This window comes from Falco biarmicus, chromosome 7, assembly GCF_023638135.1.
Source record: "Falco biarmicus isolate bFalBia1 chromosome 7, bFalBia1.pri, whole genome shotgun sequence".
NCBI classification, from domain to species: Eukaryota; Metazoa; Chordata; class Aves; order Falconiformes; family Falconidae; genus Falco; species Falco biarmicus.
This window is the reverse complement of record NC_079294.1, coordinates 684,442-703,388: the sequence shown is the minus strand read 5'-3', so window position 1 is coordinate 703,388 and position 18,947 is coordinate 684,442. Positions and strand designations below refer to the sequence as shown.

The 18,947-nt window shown below is 43.9% G+C and overlaps 1 protein-coding gene across 1 annotated transcript in view; it reads right to left on the bottom strand.

The window, feature by feature from the left end:
• Positions 1-6,674: 6,674 nt before the first annotated feature.
• The window catches only part of LOC130152376 (cytosolic phospholipase A2 epsilon-like), a 36,551-nt gene continuing 24,278 nt past the window's right edge, over positions 6,675-18,947 (bottom strand). Inside the window, exons 7-20 of the mRNA XM_056345855.1 lie at positions 18,617-18,680; positions 17,874-18,037; positions 17,507-17,599; positions 16,938-16,975; positions 16,122-16,257; positions 14,550-14,686; positions 13,837-14,059; positions 13,161-13,275; positions 12,483-12,620; positions 10,479-10,586; positions 9,258-9,452; positions 8,686-8,852; positions 7,279-7,465; positions 6,675-7,058 (exon numbers count right to left, since the gene is read on the bottom strand). Coding sequence (XP_056201830.1) covers positions 6,850-7,058; positions 7,279-7,465; positions 8,686-8,852; positions 9,258-9,452; positions 10,479-10,586; positions 12,483-12,620; positions 13,161-13,275; positions 13,837-14,059; positions 14,550-14,686; positions 16,122-16,257; positions 16,938-16,975; positions 17,507-17,599; positions 17,874-18,037; positions 18,617-18,680 — 1,974 coding nt within the window. The 3' untranslated portion in view covers positions 6,675-6,849. The remainder of the gene's footprint in view (positions 7,059-7,278; positions 7,466-8,685; positions 8,853-9,257; positions 9,453-10,478; positions 10,587-12,482; positions 12,621-13,160; positions 13,276-13,836; positions 14,060-14,549; positions 14,687-16,121; positions 16,258-16,937; positions 16,976-17,506; positions 17,600-17,873; positions 18,038-18,616; positions 18,681-18,947) is intronic.

Sequence of the window (18,947 nt, the reverse complement as noted above, 5' to 3'; positions counted from 1 at the left end):
CAGATTTCCCAAGGCTGACTGGTTCAGAGGATCATTAGCATAAATCATGACGCTCACCTAGAAATCCCTCTCAAGGTGATGCATCTTCAGTAAGTTGAGATTCCCTGTCCTCAAGGAAACCTGTGGAGAAGAACAGGTGGATTCTGCATACAGACTTCCAGGTCTTAAAGTTAATTCCCCATTATACACACACCTGGGCATCTAGGAATGATCTGTATGGCCTTCAGCTAAATCCACTTGTTCTGCTCCCACCTGAGTGACTCCACAGGGAAAGCCATAAAGAAAGAAAACTCCAAGGCTCTCGCTAACAACTGAACTAGTGTTAATTAATTTGAAATCTGAACGTTTCAAGCTGGATGGTCTCAATTTGTAGAATGGCAAGGAGAGGCTTCGAATAGAACGGTTCTATTTCTTTACATTTCATATTTTAGTAATTTAAGGATAGATGAAGCAAAATAACCTACTGTCTGCTTCAAAGGTCTAACTATAGTTGCCCCGGCAGCAAACAGCACACTGCTCTTGTCCTTTAGTGCTCACTACACCTCGTACTTCCTCGAATGCTTGGGTTTCTTACACTGCATCTCAGTTTGTGGAAGCACCAATTGCTTGGCAAAGGTACTTGTATTATGTCTGACAGCAGACAGGCTGTGGAGAAACAGTGCTCCGTGGCAGTTTTTTTCAATGTGTCCAAATACAGCTTTGTGGTTTCAATCAGTCTTGGACTGGACTGAAACTGCTGGTAGCCAGTGCCCCCTAAATGCCTTGTACATGCTTGCCAAAATGAGCTTGGGATTAATCTGGCAAGCTGGAAATGCAGGCAGGACTGGCTGTGACCACCCCACTGCTCTCAGACATACAGGTACTTCTACATGAAAAACAGCACTGGGGAACAGAGTCAGATGGGCATTCTGGCTCACCTCTGTCCTCTTCCTGCAAGGACGAGTGGTGTCTCAGACCATTTCTAGTGCGGTCAGTGAAGGAAGGACATGTAGAGCAGGAGAGGAAACTCACAGGAGGCAGGCGCACTACTGCTGTCTGTTGCCTTATCCCTGACACAGGAAAGATGGAATCTTCTGGGAAATTAATTTCAAAGCAAGTCTTCAACCAAGGAGTTTAAAAGTACAAGAAGGTACCCCTGTTAGGACATGACAATCATACTGAGAAAAGTACAGCACTTTATGTCCATCATATACATGCATCAGCATTTGCTTGCACCTAGCATATAACTATTATGCAGCTCTAATGCTGAAAGGCATTACTTTGCCAGTAGAGAGACTGGCATCACTAATGACTTTTCACATTGCTGCACTCACAGTTAAATGCTTGTCTATGTTCCTTCCACGTTGCAGTTGCTGATACACTGGATAAAGCCCAGCACTTACCATACCAATCTTAGAGCAACCTAATTCAGATGGAGATTTACACTCTGTTTTAGATCTCTTAGATATTACGCAATGTACGTTGCAAATTTACCATCCCCAATGGTTACCTGTACAGTGAGAAAGCCCTCTGTGCCTGGAGTTGCCTTACTGTGTGTTGTTGTCTGTTCTTGGAGGTTTCCCAGGAGTACAGTACACTAGAAGAGAGGTTCCCAAAGTTTTCTGAATTGCTGTTCACATTTCTGCAGACTACATGCAAGTTCACCACCTCCTCATGAACTGGAAACCAGCACGAGGGCAGTATGACCAGTACGGTGCTTCCTCCCATACCTGTAACCAGCTTGCGGGTTACAGACCGCCAACTCCTGCAGCAGCAGAGATCATGGACCAGAGCTTAAGAGTGACCAGAAAAGATATTTGGTAAGGATCTACAAAGGATTTTCTAACTACTACTACTACTTATTATTATTATTATTATTTATTATTATTGTTATTATTATTTACTTTATTTCAGTTATTACACTGTTCTTATCTCAATTCATGGGTTTACCTTTTCCCAATTCTCCCCATCCCACTGGGGCAGCGGGGAGAGTGAGCAAGCGGCTCTGTGGTACTTAGTTGCTGACTGGAGTTAAACCACAACAATATCGTATGTTTACGAAGTAGATAACAAACCAAAATAACTGCAGGTCAAGGAGCAATTTGGTGCATGGCTTGCTTTCAAGACTGGTTGAAACAATTTTAGATGTCAGCCAGCTGTGTAGCAGAAATTGCAAAATTAAAGGAACAACTATAAATTGCTCAAGATTTAAAAGCGTGTATTAATATATGTAGAAACTTGCAGCTCCTTACCTGATAGTTATCACGCTCTAAGGATGCTCCATTGCCTCAGCAGAAGAAAGGAAATAGGGAGGGAGCAAACATTTCATATATTTAACAAATAATATACAGGTTATTAGCTGAGAGAGAGAACGGTGCAATAAGCAGCGGCTGGCAGGAAAAGTCATACTGCTGGGGGGCAAGCAGCCGTCTTTTCCCGGTGTTTAAGGGCAGGCAAAAGAAGAGATCTAGGAGCTAGAAAGAACTCACCGTGTACGTGAGTTCTGTATGTGAGGCATCTGTAAGTGCAGAATGGTCAGAACCTCAGCAGCAGGATTTAATGCCATCACGTTTTCTGGAATAGGGTTTTTTAGTTGCTGTTCTTTTTAATGGACCAGCCCGTCAAGACTGCTTTGAAGAAGCTGGAGAAGGGATATACCTATATCTCCATTTAAAACGTCTGTCTCCACCACCTTTTTGTTCCTGATTTCCTTTCTTTTCTTGTTTCCATTTCCTGCCATCCTTTCTTTCTTATTGACTTCCTGGCTTTCCAGAATATCCGTTTCCTTCCTTTGCCCATCTCAATACCACATAGCTATAATTCCCTTTTATTAGGGTATTATAATTTTTTTCTTCCTTCTCCCCTTCTCCCTCCTTTGCTTTTTATACCATCTGTTTTCTTAATCTTTCCCCTTTGGCGCACGTCTCCTCCATACTGCAGTGGTACCTCCAGAAGCCTCAAGTCTGAGTGGTGGAAATTTGGCCGTATTTGGAACAAGCACGAATACTACAAGCATTAGGGCAGCTGGGATCAGGCCGTGACATCTGAGTGAGACACACAGCTGCACAGAGAAAAGGGGGTAAGCAGCAGTGGGTTGAAGGGAATGCAAAGGAGACCTTGGGACCCAAGGAGGAAGAAACTGGAGACATGACAAGACATGCTAGAGTTTTGACATGAGGGGCTGGAGGGGTGGGAGGAGTGCTGGGGAACACTGCCACTGTGCTGGGCTTCAGTGGGAACCCTGCAAGGAACAGACTCTCAGGAGGAGTTCAAAGGTACAACATTTCAACGGCCAGAAAGACACACAGCTCTCACCCATGGGCACCTGTTGGCCAGCGTACCATGATGGGCATGAGGAGACCAGCCCTGCTGGAAATGAGGCCCCAATAGCCCCCTCGGCAGTGTTATCACTCTAGGAAGGTGGTGGGATGTTGCACATACACAGCAGAGCTTTGCATGTGAACAGGTTTTGGCAAGGGGTTTCTCAGAAGGGAGTTCTGCTCTGCCACCCACGGTCTCCTGTATCTGCTGTGGCAGAAATGCTTCCTGTCATTCATGTGGTGCAACCTGTAGTCCCACAAACAAATAGCTTGCTTCCCTCAGACTGCTGGCAATAATCTTTCATTTGATCACTCTTGGGGCTGCAGAACAGCGTGAAATGCTGCTGCTAACCATCCCATTAGCTTCTGCTTCCTCAGTGGCACTCACCCAACAGGACTGTCAGAGCACTCACGTGCCTGAGCGGTTGAAAATCCCACTGCTGCTTTCCTTAGGTTCCTGTGGGCTGACTTACCTCAGTGAGCTGCCCAGGTCTCCTGTACCTTTGTGATAATCGGAAGGGCTGGGGAAAAGGTGCAATTGGATGCTAATCCCTTCACTTACCTACAGATAATGACTGGGTAAGGAGGAAAACCCAGACACAGGGAAGATGCAGAACATATTAATTACAATTAAGGAGGTCAGCGTGTTAGCGCGTGCAGTTCCTATTGCCACGGCTACCAACAGTTCTGTCTTTTAAAACATTTAGGAAAAAATCACATGCTGACTCCTGTCGGTGCTAACACTGTGGTACAGCATGGGCACGGATTTTGTCAGTGCTTCTCCCCTGCTAGTTAGTTTCCTCCCTTGAAGGGATAATTCCAAGAAATTACTCCTGTTTCCTGTAAAAAGGGACACTCCCAACCTGCAAAACCAAAAGGGCTTTTAAATGGCCACATCTGCAGCTGTTACCTGCATTCTTTGAATGCCTCAGTACAGCCCAGAGGCTGAGTGCGGAAACATACCTCATCAGCAGCTGGGCCAGAACAAAAAATGCAGAAACATACCCCATCAGCAGCGGGACAAGAACAAAAAATACTGTCAGACAAAGCCATGCACAGCCTCCGTGCTGGCCTGCAAAGAGCTGGCCACCGGGGTTCTTCTGCAAGTGTCTTGTGCAATCAGTTAATAAATGTAACGAGAAAAAGCAAGCTGAGCCCAACAAACTAACCCACCCCCTAAGTCACAAACCAAGCACCTCTGCTAACAGACCCGGCGTGGTGCCTGAGTGGGAGGCAAGAGAGTGGAGGGGCAGGTACCCGGAGACAGGACGGCTGGTGTGGAGGGACTGGTGTCCTCCCCCTCGACTCAAGAGCGTTACCTGTGGGGTTGCTATACTTCGCTGGGTGAAGGCCCCCAGTGCCCTGGAGAACCATGGCTGGGTGGAGGACTAAGCCGGACCTTTGCCAGGGTCTACAGCCAGGTGGGACATTTGGGTATTCATGATGTAACAGCAAGGACCTCACTGTGGGACTGCGCTGGCGGTGGGTGTATCTGACATAAGAAAGCCATGGGTGTTTGAGGGTGCAAGGGCAGAACTGACAAAGAGACCCATTTCTTGCCCAAGAGCTTCACCCACACTGTGAGCATCACCAGGAGCTGTGGCGGGGGGTGGGGCAGGCTTAGCCCCTGGCAGGTACAGCTTAGCATGCCTCAGTGCGCTGGGGATAAATGGGCCTTCCCCAGTCAAAGCCACAAACAAAAAGGCAGCAAGGGAAGCAAAGGGGTATAGTTAAAGGCAGGGATGGGGAGAGAGAGGCAGGGTTCTTGAAATTTAGCGTCATCAAAAGACTTGGGTGGCAGGGGCGGGAACTACCCTGGCAGCTCTTCAAGATGCCCCAAACCCCAGGTGAAACAGGGGCAGGTGGGAGAGGTGGCACATGCATGTGTCACCCCAAGTGGGTTTGCCATAATGATAAACAGGGACCCAAGAGGGAGTTAGAGCTGGGGCAGAAGAGAGGCAATGCCGAAGGGACTGCGTGACTCACCAGCAGAGATCACAAAGCCAGGAGCCCTTGGTAAACAGCCAGTAAACAGCCATTTCAGCACGCCAGAGGTTGGAACCAGGGCTGCAAATTGGATGGAGGTGCAAGGGATGGGAAAAGCAGCTGGGGCAAGGGCACGCCATCCCGGGGGTATGTGTGTGGTGGTGCTGCTGAGGTCCTCTGAGGTGAGCGTGGGAGGCTAAAGGAGGCAAAGGTTAGAGGAAGGCTGGGCATAAAGGAATGCTTGAAGGAGGGGAGACAAACAGGTGATGACAGCATAAGGGAAGAGAAATTTTCAGCCTTTTAGAGGTTTGTGTTTTGTTTTGAATCCAGGCTACATTTCATTATCCATAGCTCTGTGTTTGCCAATACATGTTACTTCAGCACAGACAAGTTACTGCATTTCATCGAAATCTGAATTAATTAGGGGCAGCTCATACTGCCTCTGAAGCATTGTGTCTTTTTTTTAGATTAGTATCCTTGTTGTAATGGAACAGGTTTACAGAGTATTTGCATTATTTAAGTCCTCCATAAAGCAAATAATTTTTTTAGTCTTTATCTCAAAGATAAGCAGTTTCAACAAATTGCCTTGCGCTATTTATAGTAGTCACATCCTGTGTTGCCTGTATACAGTCAAGGACTGACAAAGCCATGCAGCTACCCATGAATTACCTGTGAATATCAGTGTAAAGCACTTAGCTTGCCTTTTCACAACAAAATCTGAATCTCTTTCGGTTGTTTGATGTTTTTAATCACAGCATCCCATCCTATAGTAAAAAGAAATACTACTAAACCTGTTGAAATTAATTGGATGCAGACGCTGACCTGGATCCTCTAAATACCGTGAGTGTTCAGCGGAAAGCACAACCCTGGGGGTTAGGTACTTTGGCACACACCAGAAAAGCTGATCCCAATGCACAACAGGCTCTGAAACAGTCACTTCCAAAGGATTCTCCCAACCTAAATATTGCTCATGTAACAAAACCTGTAAATTCAGAAGTATAGAAAATTTGTATTTTCCATGTGAAATCTCAGATTTTCAGTATCTTTTATGTTTAATTTTGCATGTTATTTCTAACAATATTTCTTGCTGACACTGTATGAAAATAGTTTCCTCTTTTTCTTTTGAATTGTCCACATTTATTATGTCTTTTTCTATTGCACTAGATGTGGAATAAATTAAATATCCGTAGCTCATTTGTCTTCACATGTAACTTCTAGAGTGGTAAATTTTGAAAGAATTTGTATTGCTGTCCCACATTCATGCATTTAAAAAACTTGTCAGTAAGCTCCATACTTTGTAACCTTTGATTTACTGCACATACATGTATGAACATGAAAAAGATGTTCACCAGCAGTGAAAACCCACATAAATAAAGCATGAGACTAATAATGATTTTATTTGAACAGTTTATCTAGGATCACCACATGGTGGAGTGGAACCACAGGCCAAAACAAGCCTTTGTACTTTCCCCAGTCCATCATGCGCATTCACAAACAGGTCTTGATTCTTCTGCAGGGAAAAAGAAAAACAATACTGGTATCTTTCTGAAACTCAGGTCAGTGTTTATTTTCTGTGCTGTCGTTTCTGCTCTATGGCTGAATTCAAAGCTTGAAGGATCAGATGTTTGTTGTTCTGTATGTTGTAGCTGGTCAGTTCTACCAGCTTGTCAAACTCTTCCTCTGTGTAGGTAAAGCTGTTTAAGCAGTATGGGGAAAAGATGCTGGAAACGTCCACGTTGCCCTGCACCATCTCAGCAGGGCTGCGCTCCACACCTGATAAACAAAGAAAGGTGACAATGGGGTGTAGCTGTGACCCTGCATCCTGATCTCCAGGCACAGCATAGCATTGCTCCTCACTAGCCGGGCACTCGCATTTCTCTCCCGTGGGAGCCACAGCAGGGAGGGAGGGGACCATGCTAGACCACGTCTCCCATCCTGACACAGCCAAAGGGTGACCAGGTGGTGGGACAACCGTCTCTGTCCCATGGCTTACCAGGCTCTTTGTATTTTCTGAAGGTGTCATTCACCAGTGGGAAAAACACCACTGTCGGTGCCTCTGGGGTCTCCGTGTCTTCGAAGATGTAGCACTCCTTTAGATTTTTCTTTTCTTCTTCACTCAGGTGGATTTTGGGAAATGGGATTCCCTGCTTTAGGAAGTACTTGGAGGCTTCTTCCAAAGGCTGCATTCAGGCAGAAAAAAAAAAAAAGATCAGAGATTCTGCCACCCCCCAGCTTTTCCCAACACACAACACATCTACCAAAAGGTCTTCACAAAGATCCAGGAACAGTGTTCCCTGTCAGTGTTTCTTCTGGCCTGTCTTGTGCACAAGGTATTAAGTACTAGTTATTAACAGAACAACAGTTCAGGACCCAGCCTCCAACTTGCACTCCTGACTGCTGTCCTACCTCCTCCTCCTCCTCCTCCTCCTCCTCCTCCACCTTTATCTGAAACACAAATAAGATGTTCATGGCTGTGGGTGAGGGCAGCCTAGCCTCCTAGGACACAGAAACAAGCCCCTTACTGGAGAAAACCCAGAAATGAGCAGAACAGACAGGAATCTGAAATGGTACCATTTTAAAACATGGATTCACAAAGGTACAAACATTTGGTTGACTTGGCATGAAATATTTTAAAGCCTCTGTCTCAGATGCCTTAAGATGGTTGTGAAAAGTGATGTAGGCATCTGGGAGCAAACACTGTCCTGACTGAAATGTTAATTTAAGCTCACGGGTGTGTAAGTCATTCTGAAAATAGGATTTTTGTTCCTGAATCTGTGGCAAATACAAAAATTCTAGTCTTCAGGAACTTCTGTCTTATCCATATCTAGTAACAGGAATTATAGACCAGGTTATTAGCTGGTATTTGAAACAGCAGATAAGGCATCAAAGGACAATTCTGCTCCACAATTTAGAAAAAAAAAATCCAGTTACTGTTCTAAAGACAAATGGACAAATTACTTCTAATTCAACTGTATGTGGATATCTTTAGATGGCTACCACAAGACAAACAAAACAAGTTCACCAGTGGTGGTACTGTTTCCAGAGAAACACTCCATATGGAGAATAGTGTTGACAGCAGTACTGAGATCCCAGGAGCACACAGGTCTAAGAGATAGTATTTACCTATCAGAGGGTTAATTACAATAAAGGATTTAGAAATTACAATAAAGGATATAGAAAACTGGTACTACTTCTGTTCTCCTTAGGGGATCTGCCATGGTATACCAGCATCAGTGACAGACCTAGGCATCTACAGAATGGGAGCTGTACACCAAGAATCCTTTTCTCCCAGAACCAGTTTCTTCTACATAAAATTATTCTGACTCCTTAGGAGTTAAAGAAGGCTAAAAAGGATAAAAGACAGCAGTTATTATCAAAGAAGATAGAGTGGTCACTGCACCAATGTCTGCGATCCAGAAGAGTAGTTTAAGTGTAGGACAACATCCACTTTCCTCTCTGGCCTCATAAGCGGTGGGTAGCTAATATCGATGTATCCCGCCGTGTCTGCCAGGCACATGAACTCTGCAGTTTCTGTCAGCTGGTTGGGGAAATTCTCTAGTACAGTATCTAAAAGAAAATACTTACGATGAGTCGTTTGCTGAAGAAGTAATATATCTGTTGTTTGGCTAATACGGGAGTGAAAAATGCCTTGTCTCCCCATTACTCTTCCTTTACAAGACTCTGCCACACTATAGGAGCCCAGCCTTGACACAGAAAAGACAAACCTGTCCAAGATAAGGAGACAAGAGCTCCTTCACTTCTCATGCTGTTCTTATTCCATCCCTGATGAGCAATACTTGCCCTTCCCTGGAATCAAGGGACTTTTTGGAGCTGATTTGAATAGATGAAATTTAACTAGTTATCTTGAATTTTTTTTCCAAAGTGAATAATAAAGCCTGCTCATCCTCTGCCTTCACTGATGAAAACACGAACCACCTGAGTGGACAAAAATTAATATTCAGGTATGTTTACCTTTCCATATACAGAAGCTTTTGCTCTGAAGGTATTCATTGTGCATCTGAAATCCCTTCAGGAAGTTGTAGAACTTTGAAACCATCACCCGCTCAGTCAGGACCTGCCGAATGATGCCCATGATGCCACATTCAGGGGTGACTAAGTAAGTCTCCAACTCATGGCTCCTGGCTGGTGAGGAAGGCTCATCTCCTTCTGGACAGAGGAGATGAACAAGTTGTTCTGATACAGTTCTTTGCAGTACTTAAAACACCAAAAAGCACCTGCTATTAGCTACAGGAAAGAAGAACTTAATAAGGCATGGCAAAATTCAATCAAATCAATGTCAAAGTAGGAACAATAACAAAAATCCATCTACAGCAAAACATATTCCATGAAAAACAGAGTGGCCACAAACTTCCTAGGACAGGAAAAAGTGATCTACTGCTTGATAGAAGTCATAGGTGGATTCCCTGTCTGAAGGTCGGGTTAGGTTGAGAATCTGGACCAGCTTATTTCAAAATCAGTCCAAATTGGCTTTAAAAAAAAAAAAAATGCCATCAGGAGACTTAGATACTCTGCTCAGAAAAGAGCAGAGAAAGAGTTGTGCTAAATGGCACCTCACGTGATTGGAAAACAGGGACAATGACTTTCTATCACGGGCATTTACTGAGCTCAGGGTTCTGCAACACTTACATGGAGAAAGTGATGAGAAAGCCCATAAATCAAACTCGCTAACCACATCTGAACACAGGAAGGACAGCCAGCATCTCTAAGCAGAACACAGGTTTGCAACAAGATCTAAGAAAGTTGAAATGGAGTTCCCCATAACTGATATATCCAACCCTTCAACAGCAATGTAAGAAAAGTACCATCTGCCAAGGCAGACAGAAAACACAGCACCGAGACATTTGTTACAACATGTAGGTTCACTGAAAGGCTCCTGGCAAAGATGATCTGTTAAAAAACCTCAGTAGTTTTATAGTTGGTGGCAAATCATCACTTGCATAAATTCAGTCCAAGGGAGACTAACGGAAATAACATTGCTGTGAATTAATTCAGAGGAAACCTAATTAGATATAGCTGACAACATGAGACCTCGGGGTGTGGGGAGGGGAGCAGTGCAGCACTGGCCTCAGTTTTAAGATTTAAAAAGCCTTCACACTATATGCCCCTGAATGTTAACATTCACTTAAACATTCACAAGACAGTGGGTAAAGTAGAAGCAGAAGCGTAACCAACCAACATCAACCGTCCTGTGCTGGGTACACCTCGGTAAGCACCTTTCCGTAGGATCCGATGAATGCCAGGCATCCAGCAGGTTGTAGGAAAAGACATTGCTCCACAGGCCTGTGCAATGGTAGAGAACACGGAAACTGCTTTGGAGACATTTTAATGGAAAATATCCTTTTTAAAAAATAACCTTTCAGCTTTCTGAAAGCCTCAACATTTCCAAACTCTCACCAAAAACTGTATGAAGTTCTTTGGCAGCAACTCACATTCTGTCCTCAAAGAGGGACCTGAGCGGTGTTCAGTGCTGCGCCAGGCCCCAGGCACTGCAACTCGCTGTCATGGACAGCTGCTGCTGGTGCACTGCAAACCCACATTTTCTGTCCTACAAGCAACTGTCATCAGAGAGCAAAACCACACTGTTTCCCATAAAATAAGGCTTTGGTCTGCAATCTGTGTTGTATACAAACTTATAGTCAGCTAAAGGCTTGAAGGCTGCTCCTGAACCACCAAGACTCAAGTGGTTAAAGCACAGTTTGGCACAGTCTGCAGAGCAGTAAGCTAGAGCAAGTTCTTCCACTTTTGCCCTCCCACTTCAAAAGAACATCTAAAAATGTCTCCTCAGTGCAGAAATCTCCAAAAGCCTCTTGGATCTTGAAAAGCATTTCTTCCTCCACAGCTCTGCCGCAGGCCCTGAGGGGGACTGTGCCAGAGAAGGAATCACGGAGCTTTGCCTTGACAACCTCTACCAGTGACAGCTTTGCAAAAGCCGTATGTCGCCGAGGATGCAATAATTCGAAGTGCACAATGCAACAATTATGTATTCCATAATTCAGTAGCAGAAATATAATTCTCTTTTAAATTTGGCTCATTTGTGAAGTGGGACAGGAAGCCAAGGGTCTTCTGCTTCACAGGAATTCCCCATAAGAATGGGACATGCTTGAGAGACCTTAGAAATACATAATTAAGAAATCGGATAGGGGCTCTCTGGCTCTACGCTTAGCTGGCAGCCAGGGTTCATCTGCAGGTAGTTACTGGCTGGTTTCTGTGAGCCCAACCTCATCTCCCTGCAGCTCAAGGAGCTTCTGTCTAGGCCGGCTGTGAGAAGGCAACTCCTCTCGCTTCTCCTGTCTTCACTTGGTGCCTTCTTGCTCCATAACCCTTCCAGCTCCCTGAGCTCCAGGAGCTACACACTGCTCGTGCATTTGACGCTGCTGTCCCCCAGAGCTTGGTCCTAATTACATAGAAATGTTTCCCTCATCTCTTGCACTGAATTTTCACGGTGCCTGTATTCGCTGAAGTAAGAACTACGAGGACAGACGGGATCTTTTACTAGGCTGACAGAGCTGAAAATAGCAGACGAGCTCTTACACACCCCAGCCTTTCTCCTGGAAACCTGAGGGCCTCGTACCTCCACAAGCTCATCCAGTCTTTTCCTCTAGCCACTGCTCTTTCCAAAGGCCTTACCTCCCCCTGCAAACTACACCTTGTTTTTGTCCTTAACTACTCACACAGTAACTACTAGTACGCGTTAATCGCCACCCAGGAGGGCATTACACGCTGTGTCAGTAGGTGGCAACCTTGCTTTAACCCTCGACTCGACACGGTCTGAAGACAGGCCACGGCTGTGGGGTCGCCAGCCCAACTGGGGTGCTGAGGCGGAGCTTAGCCCAGACTGGACATGCTGGGTGTGCTCGCTGCCCAGCCACCTCGGTGCAAACACACCACACCACTGTCCTTGCAAAACTGGAAAGGAGGCACGACCTTCCCAGAAGGCGGCTCTGCAGTCCCACCTAGCTCTGTAGCCTACCTCCTACCTCTGGCAGTCAGCACAGAGTGCTTAATGGGAAAACACAAGAAAATGGAAAGCATGAAGGGATCTCTTCTTCAGTGTGCTCTCCAGCATCTCAAGGTTCTGGATTTGCAGGGCACTGGCTGCAATATGCAGGATCTGTGTTATATGAAAAATAAAGTCCATTTGTATGCAATTCAGACTTTTGCAGGGGAGCATATCACCTTTCATAAAACAGATGCGAGATTCAGGGAGCTTCTTCATCAGGCGACCCATGAAGAACTTGCTGCCAAAATCCTCTGCACGAATGAAGGCGCCGTATTTTAAGAACCCGACCTCATAAGGGGTGAACTCTACCCACTCTGCAGAGGCACAAAATGAACTTTTAAATCTCAATCCTATCCCTGCCTCCCTGCAGAAAGGACTCTGAACTGATAAGGAAGCAGGTGCAGGAGAAGCCCTGTCAGCAGTGTGACCACAGGCTGGCGTTCCTCGGGGTAAGGCATTATCATTCAGCCAGTTTCAGCCACCCACTCAGTAATGTTTCCCAAACTTGTTCCCTTCAGAACTTCCAACAAGTCTCTCCAGACAGGACATAAGCAAAGTTTGTACCAAAAAGGGTCAGCCTAAGTTACCCCACATGTGGAGCTAAGGCTTTGACTTATCAGTACCTTGGCTGTCCTTAAGCACCTCCCCCAGATTTCTCCTGCCCCACAGAAGATGGGTTCCTCCCGGAGCCTAGGCACAAAGTCTAGAAATGGAAGAGGAAGTTAAGGAGGAAAAGGAACTGTTTATGAATGCCATGGTTCAGCAGCGCAAGGGGTTGCAGGACATGCAGTAACTGAGAATGCAGACCGTTTGAACACCAACCAAGTTGAGATACAGCTCAGTTTTGCCATCACCTTTGAACTCTGAAAGGCTGTAGTCTTCCTTGATGTTGAGGATCATGTAGATAGGTAAGGGATTCTGACCCTGACTCAATGCCTGTCGCTCATCTGAGAGTCTGTGGTTGTTTTTCTGTGAAGCGACCAGAAACAAAGAGCAAAACCAAGGGACCTTCTTGGCATAGTGTATGGGCTTGCCAGATTACAGCAAAGTACACAACTGTTTCCATCTCCATTTTCTTATTCTCTCCACTCATTTTGTGCCCAGACATTTTTTTTTAGCTAAGGAGTGATCTAAACATTTGCACATCCACATAAGCTTGTTTAACTACAGGTGAGCTGTAGGACACTGGTACAACGGTCTCTCATTCTTCCCAGTAAATGCATCCACTTTACCTGAATTATTTAAGTTCTCAAAGGGAGGAAAAGAGCAAAAGAAACCAAGAGCAGGACTCTACTGTTAGGTGCTCAGATGCTCATACTGGTAGGAAGGAGACATAGGTTTTCTGCTCTACAGAATATCCCTTGGCCACTAACGTGTTGAGAGATATGTGGGGACAAATCCCCTTTGTCAGTCAGCAGAAATCATCTGCTGGATAATGTTGGAATGCTCTCAAGCTAGCATCTGTCACTGGAGCTTCATTTTCCACACAACAGTATTCAGTAGCTGTTAGGGAAAGCATAGACACGCTACCCCATCACTTAATGCTTTTTCCAGTAGAAGCCCCCAAAAATCAACACTAGAAATCTGGTATCCCTCTTGCTTCCGCAGTTTTAGCTCCTTGTGATAGTACTTCAGACTCTCCAGGGAGAAGCAGCTTAGCTTGCACTTGGTCATATGTCTGCGGACTTCACCAATTGGTCTGGAGAGATCCTTGTGTGACCAGTCAGCATTCTGATACAAATGTGACAAGGTCCTGGGAAAAAAGAAAGGAAGTACGTTGTCATATGCTTGAGAGGCTTTCACTTTTTAGACTTGGATTTAAGGATCACATCAAATGAACTAGGTGAAGTTCATTAAAAACACTGTTTGGGCTCAGTTTATTATTGAAGGGAAAAGATTTTTCGATTCAGAAGACCCCTCAAATCACTACTGAAACCTGAGGACTTGCAAAACACCCCTCTGTGTCCTGTAGGTGTATGCACAAGGCTGTGATTCACGTGAGGGTCACTCACTAGGAAAGATCCTAGAGATGAAGCTAGGGGTCAAGGAAAATGTCAGTCCCCGCAAGCAGTGCCTAGACCACATGCTGGCTCAGGCCATGTTTTCCTAATACAGCAATAAAAAAGCTCAAGACTGCAGTAGTACACCTTTACCAAAACCAAGAGAGTAAGTTTCTCTTACAGGAGTCTCACACAGCAGATGATAACGGTGGCAAATTATGTCTTCGCTCAGGATCTCCTTACCATGTGGAACCAGATGACCCAGTGATGTACGAAATAGCATCTAAGAGATCCAGCTTCTGAAGACCCAACAGGTTGCCTAACAGAGATGTCAGTGCCCGGGTGCCGCCACCTGTTGTCATGACTGCTACAACTGGCACCTGTTTGAACATCAACACAGCACTGGTAAGCAACAACCTAGTTTACCAGCACATGTGATCAGACCCGAGTAAACTGCAGCACTTCTGTCCCACAGGAAATTCCAACATTTCACCAGTTCCCCAAGAAGGGGAGAAAAAGATGAAAACCTGGTATTTTGCACAGCAAAATAATAATGAAACTAAAAGTTTCTGTCATTACCTAATTTTGACAACTTTTATCAAAATCAATCAATTTGATTCTGAATTGTTATATGCTGGCTTACCAAAACAGCTAAAAACTTGCTGGTTTAAGGCATTTCAATATTAGACTGCATTTTCTTTAGTGGAACATCATCTCAGGAAAGCTCTACTCTGAGAACAAGCAGAACTCATCCTCTCTTGTAAGTCAAGTATAACGACTAGATTACATTTCCTATAACGTACCTAGAGTATATAATTGCAGTGAAGAACCACAAAACCTAATTGCATGGAAATCTAAACTGTTACAGGAAGACAAATCCCTCCAAGGAACCCACTGAGAGAAGAGGAGTCTAATGACACTTCCAATACACATTTCCAGACAACTGCATCAAGGAAAATACTCAGCAGCAACCTGAATCAAATCAAGCATTTCAGGTCAAAGCAAAGTATTCTGATTTGGGTTTACCTGCCTATAAGAAAAATTATCTTGTTCAGAAGTCTGAGATTAGTAGTTAGAAGTACTTCCCCTAAACAATATACTGATGTGATCAGTTTGTAAGCGGGGACGTAATTTATAGGATCCAAAGCCATTCTGTTGTGTAACATTTAGTATGCCTTTGGTCCAGCTGTCCTGGACAAAGGGAAAAGCACAGGTAAAAAAACCCTCTCAAAACGGAAACTTCTCCATTTCTGAAGTGCTTGATCACAGACCATGTTCCCTCCCTAAAGTACCCACCATCCCCATGCCAGCATGGACACATACAAATACAAATCCTAACTCGCTCAGACAGCTAAGAGACAAATGTTGAATGTCTGTGTGCTGTTTGAGTGACAATGCAGCTGAGACGATAAGCACCAGAGGACAGAGTCTGTGATAAGAAACATTCCCATCAGTCAGTGTTATGTATCACTAACTGTTAGGTTTTCCCCCCTCCAAAACCTGGTAATATAAAACACCATAGGGGGCCTTGGGTTGAATGCTCAGCTAAGACAGCAGAACTATCCAGGTCTGTAATTTACAGATGAAAAAGAAAGAAGGCAGGGAAGAAATGCTGATTTATGGCATTCTGTTTTCTGAGCAAACGTAGCAAGTGGCTTTAGTACCACCCATGCTCTCACACCATTTCATCTAAAGACACTCTACATTCGGCACTGAATACAGTAGGGCTGGTTAAGGAACAATAATGCAAACGGCTACAAGCATAACACATTCCTGTTAGACAGCATGGTCCAGTCCCTGTGGTGCTCCCCATACCTCATGGTCTTGTAGGTCTTGCTCTAAATGAAGTGCTTTTTTCAGAGCAGAAGCCACAAACTTCCTTCGTTTCTGTAGGAAAATTTTCTCCTGCATACACAGATCAAACTCCAAACGAACATCTAAGTTTCTTGACCTCAAACAAAGTCCAGGGTTAAACAGGATGTGTGTGATCATTTATAATTAATGTCTAGACCTGTACTTACAAGTTGCAAAGTCTAATACTAGGCTTAGAAAAGCTGCTATTGTGGCCCCACAAAAGCACACCACAGATGGTACAGACAAGGTAGAGAAAAAGCTGAGAAAGTTAAAGAGTTGTAAAGTCTTACAGAAAAAAAAAGAAGTATTTGTTGCTATGCTGATTTTTCAAGAAGTGTCTAACATAAATACTGCAACCCATATATAGATACTATAAAGGGAATACCTAGAATTTGTTGCCTGAAGACCTCCAGGGTTTATAAATACAGATAAATAAATAATATATAGATAGTCTGGATTCTTTACAGGTAAGGAAAGTGAGTTGTAAACACGTATTTTTCTAAACTCATAGCTCCATGGATTTTTCAGCCAGAAGAGATTATTCTCCCCATCCAAACTTGCATAACTCTTGCATAGTAGCGTAACAGGAAATTTTGCCCAGCAGAGTTAACAACGTTCACCTTCTGGACATGGGTAACTAACATGGGGTAAATAGGGGTAAACATTGTCACCAACTAAATACTGTCTTCCTTAGTTGCAGAAAAAGGTAAGAAGGCAAAAAAACTGGGCAGCATCTTTTTTTCACAACCACAAAACCCGAAAGACAGAATTTCTTACCAGTCATTTGACTTCACCTGTAAATTGACTGTTTCATCCTAGAAAAAAAAAATACAATATAAGCACTGGAGGTGGTTTCATGTCCTTACCGTTCAGTCAGCATCTAAGCCCCTCACTTTTTCTAAGAGCCATGTTGGAGCCACAAAGCCATTACAATCAGAAAATCCATACAATTTTTAAACTTCTCCAACTCCACTTTATTTTCTTTAAATCGTTTTATACCAAAGATACAAAGAGTAGGATACAGCAAAAACCAGCATCAGCTCTGCCAGTGTGCCCCATCTTGCCTCGTCATTTGCATTTGCTTTGACCTGCATTAGTCCCCCAGCTAAAAGTCATCAGTCACAGAAACCCCTCTGTCAAATATTTGGCTGTCATTTTTGATTCTACTTGGTTCATATGAAAATGTACCGATCCATAACCATCTCTGTTAGGAATGTAAAGGCACTAGCAATTACGTATCTAACCCCCCACTTCACTGATCTAATTAACACCTGCCCATTGATCACTGGACCACTGATCTTTGGTCCATAGCTTCACATTTATCCTAAAAAGTTGGTATCAATCACCTCTGCTACTGTTACTTTCTCCTTGAAGGGAAGTGAATCCAGAGGAATAGTGAGGGATGCAGGGCAGTCTTTTTTCTCTTCACCTGAGGTACACTGAAATATAATTATAATGTAGAACAATAATTAATGTATACATCACAAAAAAAAAAATTACTGTCTCCAACTTATTTTTTCAAGTGGGGTCACCATTCAGCAGCTTCCAAATTGGCATCTAATATTTAGGTGCCTTACGGCACACAGTGCTCTTCCCGAGCAGAAGATCACAAAATATGACTTTTAATTAAAAATACAAATTCTCTTCATTTGCCTCAGTCAGGTATGGGAAACCATGAGTTTATTGTGCTTACGCAAGCAGACAATCACATACCGAGCAGAAAAGAGATTTCTTCTCCACTAGAGCCACGTGTAGCTCTGACAGGCTGTACTTGATGTAATGGAAGTCCAGGGGCCCCACAGGCTGCCGGGAAGAGCCCAGGAACAGGGTCTGGCTCTCTTCGTAGGATCCCTTCACTGAAAACAGTAAGTCTTTTTCTAAAAAAGATGTGAAAAGCACACAGAGAAGTTAATGACTATGATCTCAGAAACAGAACATTAAATGGTCATTCAGAAGTCATTTTTATATATAAAACATTCAACAACGCTTAAAAGCTCCCAGACTCTATTTATCCAGGAAGAAGGAAAGGACAAAAAAGAAAACAAACAAAAAAAGAAGAAAGAAAAAGAAAGCAAAGAGCTTATAAAACACCAGAAGCTGTTTTAAGAACTCAGACATACAGCCAAATCAGGCAAAAATTATATTACTGAGATAGAAATATGTATTTACTTCTACTTTACAGCACTAATATGATTCGTTATTACTCTAATCATTTACTTTAACTTCAAAGTCCAGTTTTTATAGTTAGTTAGCACAGACACACTATAGCTGTTGGGTCTATGATCCCGTATATACTCCTAACCATCTAGTTCCTGTGCTCTAATTATAAGAACAACATTGCCGGATAAGAAAATGACCAAAAAAAAAAAAAAGAAAAAAAAGAAAAAAAAAGAGAGAGAGAGAAATTTTCAGTTTACTGTAAAATAAGTTTTTTTATTTCTAATTTAAGGTCTAACCTGAAGGTTCTTTCTTCATCTGTCTCTTGCCCACCAGGACTTCCAAGCAGGAAATTTCACGAGACTGTAGCAGGGATGAATGAGAAGCAAATTAAGCATATATAACATGCCACATCTGAGTCACTTCACTTCTGCCTGTCTCTGGCTACGTGAGTCCCTGGGGTCTGGAAGACTGTCTGCCCTGTGTTTGATAGGCTGTCAAGAGAAAGACCTTGGCACTCTGAAAATATGCCAAGATTCTTTCAGCTGAAAGAAAAATAGCTGTGTGCTGTGGTCTGTCCGTGGGGACGGGACTGCTAAGGGAGGGGAAGTAACAGGGGCAGGAATGGGA